General features: G+C 46.8%; 2 protein-coding genes across 4 annotated transcripts in view; one reads left to right on the top strand and one right to left on the bottom strand.

Moving 5' to 3' along the window:
- The window catches only part of CECR2 (CECR2 histone acetyl-lysine reader), a 140074-nt gene extending 131675 nt beyond the window's left edge, over positions 1–8399 (top strand). For all 3 annotated transcript variants that reach the window (XM_073320013.2, XM_073320023.2, XM_078849801.1), the window contains 6 exons: positions 1566–1978; positions 2905–3033; positions 3346–4165; positions 5512–6916; positions 7543–7648; positions 7943–8399. In XM_073320013.2, coding sequence (XP_073176114.2) covers positions 1566–1978; positions 2905–3033; positions 3346–4165; positions 5512–6916; positions 7543–7648; positions 7943–7948 — 2879 coding nt within the window. In that variant the 3' untranslated portion in view covers positions 7949–8399. The remainder of the gene's footprint in view (positions 1–1565; positions 1979–2904; positions 3034–3345; positions 4166–5511; positions 6917–7542; positions 7649–7942) is intronic.
- Positions 1–16852, bottom strand: part of BID (BH3 interacting domain death agonist) — a 536402-nt gene that overhangs the window by 338072 nt on the left and 181478 nt on the right. The gene's annotated exons all lie outside the window — the stretch shown is intronic.

Raw genomic sequence — 16852 nt, 5'->3', positions numbered from 1 at the left:
CACTTACTCAGTGAGTTCGAGACGATGCTGGCTTTGGCAGAGCAGTGCTGCAAGCTGCAAGACCATGAACTCCAAGCCCACCTCAATTGGCACTGCTTGTGAGCCATCTAGAATGGACCTGACATGAGCAAGCACTCAAAGAAGAAAACACGGTTACCTACCTTTCGTAACTGTTGTTCTTTGAGATGTGTTGCTCATGTCCATTCCGTTACCCGCCCTCCTGCCCCTCTGTCAGAGTTGCCAGCAAGAAGGAACTGAGAGGGCATAGGGCAGGCAGCACCTGATATACTGACACTTGAGCACGGCACTCAAGGGGGCGCTGCAGCCAATCCTACAGGTACTGCTAAGGCAAAAATCTCTGATGACCACGCATGTGGGCATGCACACACAGCATGGGAATGGAATGGACACGAGCAACACATCTCAAAGAACAACAGTTATGGAAGGTAAGTAACCGTTTTTTTTCCAGTAGTGGTGTGCTGCAAAGAAAATTCTGGAGTGGTCTCAAGGAAACAACTACCATGTGATTTTCACTGAGTCACTCTCTTGCTGCCCCTGGCATGCCATTCTACTTCTTGTGGACTCCACTGAAAATCAAGAAACTACATCTGAGCAAATTTTCCTGTGGAACTACCGCACAGGGGCTGACTGACATCTGTGTAGCATGTTCTGTGCACAAGGGTCAGAAAGTGCTTTCAAAACTATAGAGAGAAAATTTCACCTTTTTCTATAATGCACAGCAAAGCTTAACAACAGTCCAAGAAAGTGAATATAATAACCAGATTACACTACTTTGGAATTCCAGTTGGGAAAACATAAGAATTTTTCCAGGACATGGAGGTTGACACCACCCTTAAAATTACCGTAGGATTGTTACTGACTGACTGTTCAGATCCACTATCTTAAGTATCATTTGAGAGTTGATATTTCTAGCAATATAATTCCCCTTAAAACCATTTTAGGATGTTAGTTTGATGCTGTCTTAAAATAAACTGCATCATAAAGGAAACCTGCAAAACACTTTCAAAATACAAACCTGGGAGCTTAAATTCATAACTCTGCTAGACACTAAAAATCACGGACTGAGCAGGGACACTGGATTTGTGGTTTACTTCAACAATCTGTAACCCACTAACTCCCTCTTTTTGTCCTATGACTGCAGAGGTGCTAATGGGCCACTCTACCTTAAATGTGCTAAACAGTCTGTCCCACCGTGTATTGTGCTATGATGCTCGCTCTCCTAAATCTGTAGAAGGGCTCTGTATAGCTCAAAAGCTTGTGTCTGTTACGAACAAAAGTTGGCCCAATAAAACATATTACCTCACCCACCTTGTGTTTCTTGAAAGTCTCCAGTGCAAGTACTGACCAAGTAGGATGAGATCATAACCCAGAGTGGGCTGGTTGCAAACAGTCCTTCCCTTTTCACCTTTCTATTTAGCTTTTCTGAGGAAGATATTTATATAAACATGAGAAGTCAGAGTCTCTAGAGTAGGGACAATCTGACTTTGCCTGATTATCTTTCTCCATTAAGCTCTGTCTCCCTGCCTCTCTTGTTTTGAACACAGAATACACCAAGATGGCATACAACTTGGAGAGATGCTTCCACCGGGCAATGATGAAGCACTTCCCTGGTGAAGATGGGGACACAGATGAGGAGTTCTGGATCAGAGTGGATGGGAAACGGGAGAAGAGGAGCCGTCGGACCGGGCGCTCCAGCACTGGCAATGTTTGGACCCGATCTAGAGACCCTGAGGGCCCAGGCAGGAGACAGCAACACCTGGAGAATGGAGGGAAACCACCGCCATTCCGGGCTACTCCCCGGGCTCCAGCTTCCTCCTCGTCTTCCTCCTCTGCAGAGGATCCAAGTAGCAGCACAATGCAGCCCCCTCGGGAGGTGGGCGCTTCCAACGGCCAAGGCTTCCCTCGCCCACTGCATTATGGTGGAATGCCCAGCCAGGTGCCACACCCTGGCCAGATGGTAAGGACTGGCCTCTGTGATTTTTCACAGATTATAAATGCAGAGAAGGGCCCGAGAATAAAATTGTCTCCTGTAAGTTCCTAGCAGAATCCCTACTGTATGATCAGAACCTCTTATTGTTAGTGGAACATGGGTTCTTATTTCTCTTTTCCTCCTCCCTTTTCCTTCTTTGTCCCTCCATAGTTTTCTCTGTGTCCTTTTAACCTTCTTTGGTTCACGCCTCCATTCTTCCTTCCTGGTGTGATCCATGCAAGACTTGAAAAGTCCCCATGGCAATGGTAAATAAAACACTTTTCTTTGGTGAGTGGTGGGACTTATGCCATCAGTTCTACAGATTTTAAGCTTAAACATTTTAGTTCTTAGGGTTGCAAAGATGATACAGTTTTGTCTTCCTGAGACTGCAGATAGACAGCTCAATTGCCTCTGTTGCTACTTATAGCTTCCTAAGCAAAAGCCAAGTAAAATGAACAAGACTGCTGCTTGGAACTCTAGCCCCAGAGGCTCATGTGAAAGAAGCAACCTGATAGGAATCCCAGAAGAGTCCCCCTTCTCGATTAATCCAGGCTCTGACAGGGTCTGAGAATTGTCCTGGAACTAGCTGGTGTGGGCTCCTCTCTAATCTGTCTATTGTTAGACTCAAGCTAGCTAGATGTCTGGCAATTGTAAAAAGGCCTGGTCTGTGGGATTCATGGCTGGGAGATTTCTTCTGGTTCCCTGTGTGAAAAAGTAACTTTGTGGCAAGTGAGCTGTATTATTGTACACCACAGTCTCCAGCATAGCTCCTCGGAATAAGCACCTGAATTCAGTCAGAGACTCAAACAGCCTGTTGGCTCTGCTGAGACACACCTCAGTCCATGGCTGCCCAGTATCTGTAGCAGCTTTGCTCTTCTTCAGAGTCTTACAACAGCTTTTGTTTTTCTTTCCAGCGGCCAGCCGTGCCAGGAACATTTGGCCCTCTGCAGGGATCAGATCCAGCTAAACTTTATGGATCACCACGAGTACCAGAACCCCACCCTGGAGATCCAGTTCAGCAGCACCAGCACTTTGCCATGCAGGTAAGAGCCTTGCTTTGAAATTCAGGTATACAGTGTCCTAGCCTCTTAGAGGAAATAGAGTGGATCCAGAGAGCTGGGAGCCGTGGTCTGCCTTTCTGTACTCATGGTGTATGAGTCAGTGACTGCGGTTTCCACCTCAGTGCATTCATTGGTTACAATGCCAAATGGCGTCCTCTGCCTGGGGAGGGATCTGTCCCATGCTGTGAGTCACTGATTCTTTCCTGTCTCCTCCTGTTACTCTTTGTAGCTTTTCATGTGCCAGTAAGTGATGATTCTTTCATTGAACCTGGCCCCTTTCTCTTCCTCCAACAGTCTACAGTCGGACTGAATGAACACAGAGGACACAGACTGGCTGCACCAGAGAAGCAGGTGTGTGCAGGGCCAACACATGTCTCTGCACTGGGGCCACGGCCTGGATCCCTGCAGCTTGGGCGGATGAGTGGCCCTCCCCCAGATGCTAGTATGTACCCCCCAGTGCAGTTCCAGCAAGGATTTATTCCTCCAAGGCACAATGGACCTCCAATGAGACCACCTGAGAGCTCAGAGGTCCCCCCAGGCCATATGTATAGACCATATAAATATCTAAATCGAGCGCATCCTGCTGCATGGAATGGAAGCCACAGTGCAACAAACCAGACCTCCCTGGGCCCAGACGAGAAGCCCCCCTTGAGCACAGGACCTTCTTTGCAGTCTCGTGCTCTTAGTCACATGATGGACCCTCGGGCAATAAGACCACCTCTGCCTCCCAGCCAGTGGACTGAGCAATCAAATTTCCTACCTCATGGGGTCCCTGCCTCAGGATACATCAGACCACCTGGTAAAGCCACCGGTCAGAGAATGCAGCAGCCTCCAGCCTCTGTGTTTGGGGGACCCCCTCAGGTTCAGAGAGGATGCCAAGGTGGGGATTCCATGATGGACAGTCCAGAGATGATTGCCATCCAACAGCTGTCATCTCGTGTGTGCCCACCGGGTGTGCCTTACCACCCCCGTCAGCCTCCTCCCCCGCATCTGCCTGGTCCCTTCCCACAGCTGGCCCATGTTGCATCAGCAAATGTGCAGCCCCCGAAACCAGTCTTGGGTAACGGAAACTCTCAGGATGCCAGTCAGACAATGGAGCCAGAAAGCAACCGAGGTAATTTTAATGCATGCTATTGGTCTGAAGAGGCCAGCAGTCACTGCCAGAGTTGTTTAACTTTTCATTTCCTTTTTTCTTTTCCACACCTTTCCCCTTCACCATTATATACAGTTTCACTCACTTTTGATAGACTGCCCATTTCACTGGTCAGTAGGTTTTGTTGTTAAAGGAAAATGGCACTATTTTTCTAGACCAAGCAGCTCAAGCCACTCTTTTCACCTACACCAAATTGAAATGGGATGGGGGGAGTGGTCACGTAATTAAAATTTAGCATTTATGCATCTAGCACAGACAGCAGCTCTCTTGCTTGCAAGGTGATGTCATTTTGTGACAAAGTCAGTGTTGGAGCCCCATGCAGAAACTGTAAGCTAGATCCCAAACTACTTAGAGTGGCTTAATACACTTTGATACATAGTTAAACACGTTAAATATTGGCTAAACCAGCTGCTAAGCACCCAGACGTACTTAATTTTTTATATTTATATAAGTAGAAATGCAAGAAATCGAAGAGAGAGAAGTCTAAAATCATCAGGCTGTTATTAAAGCATAGACACATTTTTTTGTGTGTGTTTGGTTTTTATTAAATTTTACTTAATAACAGTTGGAATGAAGCAGCAAGAACTTCTAGGTTTTGGATTACAGATATTTTCATATTTAACTCTTTAAAGCTAGGACCTTATCTTCTTTTCCACATCACATCAAGAGCCCTGATCCTGCTGGGCATTACCACAGGACCAATAATAATAGTACGTAACATTTCAAGAGTTGACTTGGAATTTATGTAAAAGTTGATTTCCCCAAAGTGTTAGAATTTACTTTAATTTGCAGTGCGTTGACGAGCATCATCTGGAAAGCTGTTTTGTTTGGGGTCTTCTCTAATTTTTAAACTGGATTCTTCTGCCACCTCTGGAGCAGTAGTAGCTTTGGTGGTGGTGGTTCCCAGCATGGAAAATGTGCTGGCTGGCAACCAACACTGAACATTTAAGCCATTGGCCTACAAGCTGGCTAGTGACAGTAATCGGCCAACAGCCAAGGTAACATGGCAGCTATGTTAAACAAATGGTTAAATATCGTTGTTCAAGAAGTGAGGTGCAGTGACTTTGGGCTGACAACAGCAGGAATGGATGTCAGGGAGATGAAGAAGGGGTAGGCTGGGAGGGAAAGAGAGGGGCTAGTGTTCTTCCTTGCGAATCTAGATCCTGGGGATATTTGGTACATGTGGTTAAAGTGGCAGGAATTACTAACTGGCAAATGTACTTTAGTGGAAAAAAAGTCTACTTCGTGAAATCAAACAAAGTTGTGATTTTTTTTTTTTAAAATTCTTTCCACTTCCCCTTTTGCAGTGGAGCCCCCACCTGGAGTAGAGGAGAAGGCTCAGTGCATCAGTGTTCCAGAAGGGACGTACCCCAAACTGCTACCTCATTCCAACCCCCCACTACAGATGGACTGCACCAGACGGAACTTGCCACGGGAGAGGGAGGGAGATGACTCTGGAACTAAAAATGACCCGAAGGCAATGCAGAGCAAGAGTGCCTGGCCAGCACAGAGCACCTACACTGGCCCGACAGGCCAGGTGTGCGTGAGAGACCTTGTGACAGCACCTGAGAGAGGGCCTGGCCCTGAAAATGGGGCTGTAGGTGAAGGACCCTCCAGTGGCAATGAGGGGAAAGGACTGGCTGTTAACATCTTGGAGAAGCCCCTTTGTCCTGGGGGGAAGACTTTGTCAGAGGTCGCTGTGCCTTGTATGGGACAGAACACCAGTACTCCTGGTGTGGATGGAGGCTCAGTGGGAGGGGCTCCGAGCCAGTTTCCCCCTCTCTACATGCCTGGTTTGGAGTATCCAAATTCGGCTACACGTTACCATATCAATCCAGGACTGCAGGGGTTCAGCCCTATGATGGGAGGGAAGCCTCCCTCTGTGTCCCATCCACAGCATTTCCCCACTCGGGGCTTTCAGCAAAGTAACACCCATCCCAGTGTCTTTCCTCGGTATCGCCCCCATCAGGGAGTGCCATACCCCTATCAGCCACAGCCTCCACCTTCCTACCACCACTATCAGCGACCTCCATACTACACTTGTCCACAAGGCTACTCAGACTGGCAAAGGCCTCTCCACCCCCAGGCCAACCCTGGTGGGCATCCACCCGCCCACCCACCTCTGGCCAGGCCTTCTTTCTCAGACAGGGGGAACGTGGGTAGTCTGCAGGGCTGCGAGGCATTCAGCACTGCCCTGGCGTCCCCAAACCGAATGGACATGGCAAGCGCCAAAGAGGTTCCTCCAGGCGATGGGCAGGATCCAGGGCCTGAAGATGAGAAGTCAGATGAATCCCAGGAGAGGCCAGAGAGTCCCAAAGAGTTTCTTGATTTGGACAACCATAACGCAGCCACCAAGAGGCAGAGCTCAGTGGCAGCAGGGGAGTTCCTGTATGGGGCTCTCCCCCCGCCTCTGAGTTCTGGGATCGGATTTGGTCCATCAGCTTTCCCTCCCCATGGGGTGATGCTGCAGACAGGGTCTCCTTATGCATCTCGGCATCCAGCCAGTCATTTCCAGCCCAGGTCCTATGGATCACCAGTGAACGCTCACCTGTCTCGTCATCCAGCAACTGGCCAAGCCAATGGCCTCACTCAGGAGGGGCCCCTGTACCGCTGCCGGGAAGAGAACATGGGTCACTTTCAGGCCCTACTGATGGAGCAGAGAGGCAGCGGAGGTGGCATGGGGGGGGCCCAGGACATGTACAGACCACCGGGGTAAGATTGTTTTCCACAGGAAGGGGGGAAAATTGGGGGATGTGATGAGTGTTGGGTGCTCTTGGAAAAGGTCTAGATTTGGAATCCGAGGTGCTGGTAGGAAGAACAAATTGACAAAATAGTTCTGCTGTCATAGGTCAGGCGTCTACAAAACTTGGGGAGAATTTCATGGCAGTCTTTTAAAGAGCACAGTAATAGAAATGAGAGAGACCCACCAAGCTGTCTGTTCCATCCCTTTACCAATGCTTCATCTTACCAGTCAGAACATGTCTATTGTTTTGTCCAGTTTTACATGTCTCCTGAGCAATGGGGGAAGCCCCCTACCCTAAATTACCACAGAGGAAACCAATCCTCCTTGCCATTTCACATGCCACTTTTCATTCCAGCATAGAAAATGGTGCTGCTTTAAGAATTGGCCTCCCACCCAAAGACAAATGCACACAAAAAACCTGGCTTAGGGGTGGGGCCATGGCCTGGTGTGGGGGAATTCAGAGAGAGGGGCGGGTCTAGATTGAGTGTAATTAAAATACATATTTGTATGTAAATAATCTGTACACACCATGCAGATGAGATTTATTCTTGCTGGTTTTGTGCTAAAACTCTCTTTTCATTCAACGTGGTTCCAGAATGCAAATACACCAGACCCAAGCATCCTTCCCGAAGGTGCCTACAGCAACCACATCCCGGGAAGAGATGCCACCACAAAAACCATCAGCATTGCCTCTGGATCAAGTAAGAGCCAGCGAAGAGCAGAGTTCAGATGAGAACTTTTCTCCTTCACTAATTAAAGAAGTGAAATATTTGGAAGTGGGTTGGGGGAAGGAGGGAAATGGAACAATTCTGGTGGGAAGGAAACAAGATTCTCCTGATGCTCGTAGCTGAATCCCTGACTGTAGATTATACCTGGGACAACACCTGTCCCGTCACTTGTGTTGAAGTAGTTGTACTGTAAATGACGGAGCATTTTCTTTATAATACTCCTTGGTTAAGCAAATAACCGTGCAACTTTTGTTCTTCCTCTTACAGAGCTAGTCCAAGGAAGGAAGAACCCCAAGGAGATGAAAGCCACACGTGATTTGGACATGGGGGAAGGAGGACATAGGCCTCCTACCTTCTCCATCTCCCCAGCGGCATGTAGCTTCCAGGGTCCAGTGGAACATGGTGCCTTGATGGCTCTTGTGTGTGTTTAAACATGGGATAGTCCTGGGTCCCTGGCTACCGACCGTATGGCTGATCTCAACAGCGCAGAGGATGCATCTCAAACTAGTGGCTTGTCATGACTGAAGAGTGTATCTCATTCAGGGTTTGGGTTGGGAGGGGGAGATTGAAACTGTCATGAACTGCTAAACTCAGGTATATTTTTCAGGGTGGAAGAGGGACGACGATGGAATTTACTTGTAGTATTAACGTGTGTGTTTGGAGCTGGATCCAGTTTACAGAATTTACCTGTTGCCTTTTTTAATAAATTTCTGTTGTTGGTGAATGTATTGTACATAATGGGGGAGGGATGGGACCCAGCTTGTAGTAGGCGTAGCACTGGGGTGATCCTTAACTGTTTACAATCATGTCACACACAAATCTTTCAGGGCAGGGCAATGGGGGAGATGATGGGAACTTGAAACTTTCTATTTCCCCCCCCCCCCCCCATTTCCTTCCAGTCCTCTAGAGCTAAGACACGACCCTGTAATTGATCACAGGGACTGCTCAGGAGCAAAGCATAGCACTCTCCTCTTCTACCCGGTAGTTGAGTGCATGTCCACCTCCTGCCTACATGGGGAACAAGGAAACCAGGACCAGGAACTGAAAGTCTCTCATAGCATTGTCCTCTAGGCATTTCTGGTATGAGTTATCTGGGTAACAGCAATTGGCTAATTATTCATTTGTACCTTAGTCTTCTTTAGGTGAAGCCAATGCAGTTTGGAGTAAGAAATGTGGAATGGTATCATGGAGTTGTTGTCTTTATTGGAACAAGTAATTGTGCTAGCATATAATACCCCTTAGAAAGGAGACAGGAATAGAGATATCCCTGGTTTTCTCTCAGTGTAACTTGACTATTGTCATCTTCAATGAAAGCAAAGCAGAAATAGAGCCCCTCTTAAATTCTGAGAACTCCAGCTTTCAGGTGAAATAGGAAATGGAGCTGCTTTAGGGAGGGTCTGTCTGATGCAGTGCGAACAAGTTGTCAACCTGTGACATCAGCTTTGGACGTTTTGTAAATTAGTAGATAAATGTGAATCAGAAATTATTTCTTATAGCTAGAGTGGTTAAGGGGCACAGTGGAGGTTGTGGAGTGGGGCAAGAATGCCTCGGGTTAATGCACTAGTCTTTCCTGCTAGAACTTAAGTTTAAATCTCGCTTTGATTACAAATTGAATGAGTTTGGTGGGTCTTATCCTTGCCTGTTAGAAGCAGATTTTTGTCCACATCGTAAAGCCACCAAGCAGGCACAGCTGAGAGTCTTGGAGGCAGGACTAGGTCTGTTGGGCAAGAAGGGAAGGTATTGCTGCACTGGTGGAACTGTGCAGGGGCCCGGTGTTGGTATAAGGCACGCTGCTGGATAGGACTGGGGTGCATCCGCAGAGTGGCATAAAGCACCTCTGCCCCAGCACCTGCGTCTGTACTCTTACTTCTTTTATCCACAGCTTTCATGAGATTCAGAAACTTGCTGGATTAAAAACAAAAATTCTTGAAGCTGTCCGGATGAGGAAAGAATGTTTTCGTGTTTGTCACACTTCCTAGTAACTCTGGCTGGTCTGCTGCTATGATACCATTTACCTCTAGCAATGTTTTGTCGGGTTCCAGGCGTTTTCCTAACTCTGGGTCCACAAACTTAACAGGAGTGTAAGCATCAGTGTACTCTGCTACCCAGACACACACACTTGCAGGGGTATTCACACTAGAATCAAATAGGCTTTGAGTGGCAAGCGTGTTTCTAAAATGCAATTCTTCTTACTCCATGTTGAAGTCAACCTGTGAATTGTCTGCCCCCTGCTTATGGCAGTGCCCTGATTATTTGGCTTATGCCCAAGCCCTCATTCAACTCAGAGGAAAATTAGTATAAAATATTTGAATATCTAATTACATAGACCATCACGTTAGTGAAGTGTCAGTTTTAATTAGTCTTTATTCTGTTCAGCAGACAGGGAGCAGCTATCCTTGGCAGTGTGGTGAAGCACGGACAGGGGTTCTCAACTTTCTTTCTGAGCCCCACTCCTCCCCAACATGATATAAAAACTCCACAGCCTGCAGGGGGAGAGAGGAAGAGTGGTTCTGGGCTTCAACCACAGGGCACCGGAGCTCAGGGCTTCTGCCCCAGGGGTGCCGGGCTCCTGCCCCACAGGGCACCATGGCTTGAGGCTTTAACCCCATGGGTGGGGGGCCTCATGGCTATGGGCTTCAGCCCTGTGATTGGAGGGGCTCAAGGCTTCTGCCATGGGGTGCCAGCACTTGGGGCTCTGAGCATTCTGCCCTGGGCCCCAGCCAGTCTAAAGCTGGCCTTGCTTCATGGACCCCCTGCAAATGGCTCGTAGACCCCGTTGAGAACCACTGAGCTAGAACGCAGGAAATGGCAATGCAGCTCACCACTAGAATGAATGGGGGTTGGGCAGTCTCCTCTCTCTGAGAGAGAGGCTTAGTCCAATTCACTGAATGGAAGTACTGAAACAGCCTCCAGTGTTTATAAAAAGTGCGGTGTACATGTGTGGCCACATTCCCAGATGATAAACCTGGCCAGCAGGGAAAGTTTTAAATACAGTAATTATTCCTGTTTAAAACCCTTTGGTTCATTGTGGCTAGAAAAGAACTAAAACAAAAGAGCACATTTAAAAACTAAGAAACTCTAAATATAATTTTATGGCCAAACACCTGAAACGCCGGAAATTGAATTCAGATTCTACAAACAACCCCTACCCCAGTACAGCACAGGCCCTGCATATGATGTAAGGTGGCAGCTATACCAAATATGTAAAGTACTTTTCAACTTCCTGTAAACTCCTCTTTGTAGGATAGGAGGGCTTGTAAATTGTAGAGAATGAGATAAAGCACTTGCGTCTGCAGTTAATACTAGTATTGGAAATGGGGTTTGAGTGGATATCTCAGTGTAAATGGATGGTCCGATGTCAGCCCCACATCAAAACGGGGCAGAGCTGCAGATGATGAGAATAGTGTGGTTTGTTGTCTCTCCCTAGAGAGGGTTGTGGAATGGTAGATAATGCTGAGTGTTTGAACACCATATACAGAGCGTGAGATATCAAAGTATGGCCGTCTCTTGACCTAGTGGAAATGTGGGAGGGAGGAGGGACAAGGGTGATCTGTATCCAATGAACAAGAGACAGGATAGAGTAGCTAACTCCATTCTAGGAAGGTTTGTAGGTGACGGCTTTTATGTAGTGTGTAGTTAGTATGTTATTGGATTATGGGCTGCTGTAATGGGGCACATCAGGGCCATAACCAGGGCAGGGCAGATGCCCAGGGCGCAAAGCCACGGGGGCAGAAAAATGGGGCAGAGAAATGCCGGGGGGAAAAAAGGCAGGGGGTGCAAATATGCTTTCTCGCCCCCGGCGCTAAAATGTCTAGTTACAACTCTGGGGCACATGGCTTATATTGGAAATATATGACAGGAATCATGACTGGCTACAGTAACCAGGAGTAGGATGTTCTGGGACAGAATTGTTTGTGGAATCTTAACTCTGAATCTCCAGCTTTTCAAACAGTTTGTTCATAAATTGTTATTTCTATTACAGTATTGCCTAGGAATCCCACTCAGGGATCAGGACCCCAGCCCATGAGGCACTGTACAACCAAATCACAAAGAAAACAGCCCTGCCCCTGAGCGCTCATACACTACATAATAGATAGGATACAACAGGTGGGAAAAAACAGAGTCAGAGTGGACTGGGAGAATGAAGGAACAATAAAAAGAATAGAGATTAGTGGAAAAGCAGAAGTTACAGCTCACCACTTGCCTAGCCAATGCCAGGCAGGAGTGATTTTAGGCATCATTGCAGAGAAATTATTAAGGAGGATTTTAAAGAGAATAGGTAGTAGCTCTTATGAATATTGACAGGGTATTTTTTTTCCATGCATTGGTGAGAGAAATTGTAACTTTACTTTAAAATTTCCTGACTCTTGAACATTTGAATTTTATCACTGCTACACATCAGTAAGGTTTTTAGCAGATGTACAGTTGGTTGCTGTGCTTCCTGATTGGGCCCCTAAGCACTACCGTAATACAAATGAACAATAAGTAATCCCTCTTTAGAAAGCATATTAAACCCGTGATATGTGAAAACGTTTTGCAGCTGTACTAGTTCAGGTGCGTAGAACAGGTTTTGCTATAATTACCAATGTGGGGCAAAAACCAGGCTATGTAATATTTAGAATAGATACTGTGCTGAAAGATCCTGTGACCACCAACACACATGACATAGATTTCAAACTGATCCTCACAGCTGTATAAACTACCCCAGACCCTTGGACTTTTTTGTTTCATTTGTTTTGTTTCATTTTTCTGTGAGTAATATGTGATGGAGCTCCAGGGATGTTGAACTGCCCGTGTAAACTTGAGTTTAAGAAGTCTGCAACCTGTGGCTGTGCAGTGATTAAGCTTAATCCAATGCCGTGTGGAGTTTATGAACTCCATGGAGGACCAGTAAAAACGTAAGAAGTAACTTCAAAATGAACCCACCAAACCACTCAAAAATAATCAAGGCACCAGTCCTTAATCAGGACAATATAGTAAACCAAATTTGGAGTTTCTAGCTGAGCTGTTTGATTGATGACTCCAGAAAGTGTGAGGAACCATTTTTGGAAAAGCAAACTGCTGGTTTTTGGTTTTGGGGTTTTTTTGGGGGGAGGGGGGAGGCAGAGGGGGGTTTGGTCTCAAGTGGTCGCACCTGATTAACACCTTGCTGTATGACTCCCCAGATTTTCTGAAACATATCTCTGGCATAGGAGCACCATGTGTGAGAAATCTCAAGTGGATTGGTATAATTTTTTCAAAGCTAGTTTCTTGGAGGCTTGGCGAGATATCACAATTAATGGTTTAGCAGAAAACTAGTCACGGCCTTAACTATGGAGGGGGTGTCTTCCATTTTGCTGATGAATGCAGGCTTTCCTGCAGCTTTTCTTCCCTCACACTGCAGCTCTCCTCCATTTAAAATGAAAAAGGCAGTAATTAGACAATAACCTGTTGTATTTTCCCTCCTGCTATTCAGTCTCTTCATAACCTGTAGGTCATTAGCCGTGTCTTTATGCCCAGCCAGGATTGTGTCCATATCCTTTATGACCTCATCCTGTTTCCAGTTTCAAGGTGGCAGTGGGGAGACACATCTTTAGGGTGCTGCCTGTCAGTCATTGTGCAGCAACACGCTGACTTTGGGGCTTGCAAAGGACGTGGTTAGGTGAGGAGAAGATGCAGAACAAGGTCATGGTTAGTGGTAAACCTGCAGTTCCCACCATCCCAAGGGTACTTCAGAGAATGAAGAGTGGCACCTGTACGGATGCCAGTGGTTCCTGTTGCATAGCAGCGGTGCAGCTGGACCTAGTTTAATAAAACCACCCTGTAAAAACTTCTGCTTCAGCCCTTTGGTGTGGAGGGCTGCGGCTGCGTATTCCCTATTCTGCTTTATGCACACGGCACTAGTGGTTGAACAGCAGGTGTGTGAGCCCTGTGCCCTCTCTCTAAAGCTGAGATTGAGATGGCAGGTCATGAAAGGGTTGTTGCAGCTGCAGGTCATGTGATGCGCTTAATAGCACGTGCGTATTGTAACCGAAAAGGCGTCTCAAACACTGACCTTCCAGCCTTTCCCCATCTGTATCTGTTTAACATACAGATGGGGTAAAGCACATTCCAGTTTTGCTGGACCCCTGCCGCCCATGCGGAAGGAAAATACTTTTAACTGGCACATAATGAACCTACCATTCTTGTTCCCTCCATTCCCCACCCCACCAATCAGGGGAAAAAACCTCTGCTTTTCCAAATGCCTTTGAATAAGAAATGTCCTGGTGAGAGCTGGGCTAATCAGTCCCCTGTGTGTGGGAAGCCGGGGCAGTGTGTGTTTGGTGGAACTGGGAATCAGGATCCAAGTGTGTTTTCAGTGCTTGTGTTGGGTTTAATGAGCTGCATGATGCTACATCCCTTGGGGCAGTCCCCCTTCCTGTCACTACCATGCTCACTGGCAGTATTAAAGAAGTGGTGGGATGTTGTAAACAACACTGCTTACAGCATAGTGGGTTGGATTTGTCTCATCACATTCCAGTCATCCTCATCTCCATTGATGAAGTTCTTCCTTCTTTTGAAAATGCAGATGGAATGGGCACAAATCAGTGATGGGGCCAGTCACAGAAGTCAAGGGAAGAGAGAGAGAGACCAGGTCTGTGAAGGGAACGAGAGAGCTGGGTCCATCATTAGAAGGGATGCGGCCGGGTGTGGGGCCATTACTGCAGTACAAATTATGCCTGGATCCCTATGGCAGGAAAGCAGGGACCTTCTAAAGTCTAGCCCTTTGTTGAATTTAATGTAAATGAGGCGAGTTAGCTGCCATCTGGAACTGAAGAGCCTTCCCCAAAGCTACTGTTGCTTTTTTCAGTCAGAAGGTTGTATCTTGTATCTGATGCATTTCAGTTACCCTTGCATGCTCTCTGTCTACATGCATCTTCAGAGGGGAGAGGGACCAGTCAGTAACTTTCCTACAGGCTAGTTTCAAATGGGTGTGTAGAAGTGTGACCCCTGGCTGGTGCTGACACACACTGCTCTGCACTGCTCCTCTTCTCGATGCAGTTAGGAGCATACAATGTGTTTGCATGCCTGGGAGCTGAGACCTCCCTGGTACAATTTGACTTTACGTTGACTGTGGAGTTGGGGAAATCCATTGCCAGTCTCCATTTTTCTAAGCTGGGTTGCTGGGTCATGCTGGGGATTGTATTATTGTAAGTTTGTAAAGAATATAATTTGTCTGTTTGGAGAAGGATGGGGCCTTTCTCTTTCTAGGTAAGGCTGCTATTTGTTGGGAGGAGGGTGGGGGTCTAGTGGCCTTGGGCACAGGACCTTGGCTTTTGTCAAAACAACTGTAAGTGCTCCTGGGCAACAGGACTGCAAGTTGCTGCTGCAGCAGAGACCTCCCACACCAAGCTTTGAAAATAAACCGTATACAAAAGCTACATACTCTGGGGATCTGACTCACACAGGGCTCTGCACTGCAGCATGTGGCTGGATTACAGGACTCTCTGCCCGTGCTGCAATACACCAAGTTTACACCATGGGCAGACTCACATGGGAGCCACTACACAGCTCAGCAGGCACGTATTGGAAAGTTGTGTTTAATGTCCTAAAAGCATCCAATTTGAGAATGGCGCCTAATAAATTCCTCCCCTAACTTCCCATGTGCGTCCCTCCTCCCCAGCTGGGGCTCAGGTACCTCACTCTAATGCCTTCTCCACTGCTCCTGGAAAGCCCAGGTCTCAGTCCTCCCTGCCTCGCCCCGCCCATGGAGCACAGTGTCAGGGACTCTTTTCTCTCTCCTGCTGCTGCGAAGCTGTGTGAACTTTCCTGGTCGATACTGGAAGGGGGAATGCTATTTATTTTTATATTATGTATATTTTGTCTTGGTCTGCTGATTCTTTCTCCGAGAGCGACAGTTACCTCAATAGTTAGTTTAATACTGTGTGATGGGTAATTTTTTTAAGAACTTTTTTAAAAGCTTGATCCTTGGAGGTCTGTAGATTTTATTTCCATATGAATTGGTTATTTTGTATAAAGTACATTCTTAAAATAGCAACTGCCCTTGCTGTGTGTGTATTTTGTCTCCTAAATGGTCTTCCTATGGAATCTGGAGTGGTGGGACTGAGGAAGTGCTTTTCACAAAGGCAAAGCGTTGAACTGTAATCGGCTACGGTCATGCCATCTGGAAATGTCCTCAAGGTCATTTATAAGAGCACCTGGAAAACCAGCAGGGCAGCTGTCCTTAACATAACTGTCTGCATATGAACTAAAATTATGAAATTAGAGGTGGTGTCATATCTGTCCCATGAACCAATGGAGGACTATTTCCTATGCTGTAGTGTTTTGCTCAAGCCAGATTTTAGTCTCCGATGATGGGGGATTCATCTCTTTCTTTTAATCCCGTCTGAAACAGTTCGCCATTTAACTGATCTTAATGCTAGTACGTTCCCTTGCGCTCGTCCTAAATCTTCGTTTGTCTTTAAAAGGGCGGAGAAGGTTTGAAGGATGAAATTAAGCGAAGTCCAGAAGGCCCAGCTGCTTTTAAAGGTGAACTAAACTTCACTTCTTTGGTTGCCTTTAATTCTTTCTAATGCTAAACGTGCCAGAGGATAGAGGCCTGGATAGTTCAGGGGATTGGTAATGGAATAGGGAGCCCTTCAAGCTGGAGGCCACTGTTTTGAATCCAGACTAAATCCAAAGTGACTGTAAGCGTCTGCTGTCTGTTAAACAGCCTCTGTGAAATGAGGCGGTGGTCATCGCAATTTATTTTGAGTTGATGGGGGTTCCCATGACAGACCATGCTTTAGTTGACAGTTTCAGCACCAAAGCTGAGAACTGATCTTACCCATTCATACTTAAAGGTGATTCCTCAAGGTATATTTTGGGAAGCGCTCTTGTCATTCCTGGAGCTGTTCTCTGGATAACCAGTGAGTTTGTCTGGTGATCCAGCAGCTTTTCATCAGTACTAAATTCACGTTTTAAAAAAAAGACTGTCCCAACTAATCTCTGAGCAGTTGATAACTGGAGGTGGGGCGTGGAAGACTCAGGCAGCATTTTGAGATGTAAAACACTTCCTTTCCCATTCCTCCAAAGCTGCCACTCATAAAAGCTCCCCTCTATCTCCCTGAGGGTTATAGCAGACATTGTTGCTCACATCTTCTTCTACTACACCTGCCTGTATCAGGCACTTATGCCGATACTGCTTGTTTTCGCTTC

Source organism: Lepidochelys kempii, chromosome 1, assembly GCF_965140285.1.
Source record: "Lepidochelys kempii isolate rLepKem1 chromosome 1, rLepKem1.hap1, whole genome shotgun sequence".
Classification (NCBI taxonomy): domain Eukaryota; kingdom Metazoa; phylum Chordata; order Testudines; family Cheloniidae; genus Lepidochelys; species Lepidochelys kempii.
The sequence above is the reverse complement of the archived record's forward strand: the minus strand, read 5'-3'. Positions and strand labels throughout refer to the sequence as shown.